Source organism: Myotis davidii, unplaced genomic scaffold (assembly GCF_000327345.1).
Source record: "Myotis davidii unplaced genomic scaffold, ASM32734v1 scaffold159, whole genome shotgun sequence".
NCBI classification, from domain to species: domain Eukaryota; kingdom Metazoa; phylum Chordata; class Mammalia; order Chiroptera; family Vespertilionidae; genus Myotis; species Myotis davidii.
Genome location: NW_006291231.1, coordinates 3,969,216 through 3,970,105, shown reverse-complemented (window position 1 = coordinate 3,970,105; position 890 = coordinate 3,969,216). Strand labels below are relative to the sequence as shown.

General features: G+C 36.7%; 1 protein-coding gene across 1 annotated transcript; it reads left to right on the top strand.

The window, feature by feature from the left end:
• The first annotated feature begins 14 nt into the window (after positions 1 to 14).
• Positions 15 to 753, top strand: LOC107183190 (zinc finger protein 20-like). Its single transcript, XM_015564387.1, is given in 2 exon segments — positions 15 to 391; positions 393 to 753. Coding segments are annotated over 2 exon segments (738 nt in total).
• The last annotated feature ends 137 nt before the right edge of the window (positions 754 to 890 follow it).

The following is an 890-nucleotide window of genomic DNA, read 5'->3' as shown; positions in this document are numbered from 1 at the left end:
GAAATCATGAAAGAATGCATATTCCTGGGAAACTGTATGAGTGTACGCAATGTGGGAAAGGCTTTAGTCTCAGTTACTTTAAACTTCACAAAAACACTCATAGTGGAGAGAAACAATATCAAAGTCAGCAATGTGGTAAAGCTTTCAGTTCTCCCAAGTACTCGCAAGAAAATGAAAAAACACACACTGAAGAAAAGCCCTATCAATGTAAGAAATCTGGTAACACTTTCAGTTCCACTTCTCTTAGAAATCATGAAAGAACACATACTGGTGAGAAACATGAATGTAAGCAATATGACAAAGTCTTCAACTGGCACAGCAATCTTAGAAAACATAAAAGAAGTCATGATGGAAGGAAGCCTCATGAATGTAAGGAATGTGGTAAAACATTTCTTCATCCCTATTCTTAGAGATCATGAAAGGACCCATACTGGGCAGAAGCCCTATGAATGTAAGCAGTGTGGGAAAACCTTCAGTAGTCTCAACTCTCTTGGAAGACATAAAAGAAGTCATGAAAAAAAGCCTCCTGAATGTAAGGAATGTGGTAAAATTTTCTGTGATCCATATTCCCTCCGACATCATGAGAGTATTCATACTGGGGAAAACCTTATAAATGTAACCATCGTGGTAAAGCTTTCTCTGATACAACTTACCTCCGACGTCATGAAAGAACTCATAATGAGGAAAAACCCCATGAATGTAAGCAATGTGGGAAAGCCTTTATTCATCCCAGTTCCCGTCAAATTCACCTAAATACTTATAGTGGAGCGAAAGCATAATGAATAAAAGAACGCACACTGAAAATAAGCCCTATTGTGTAAATATTGTTGAAAAGTCTTTGACCATCCTAGTTCTTTTTTTTTCTTCATTTGAGGATTTTTTTTATTGAA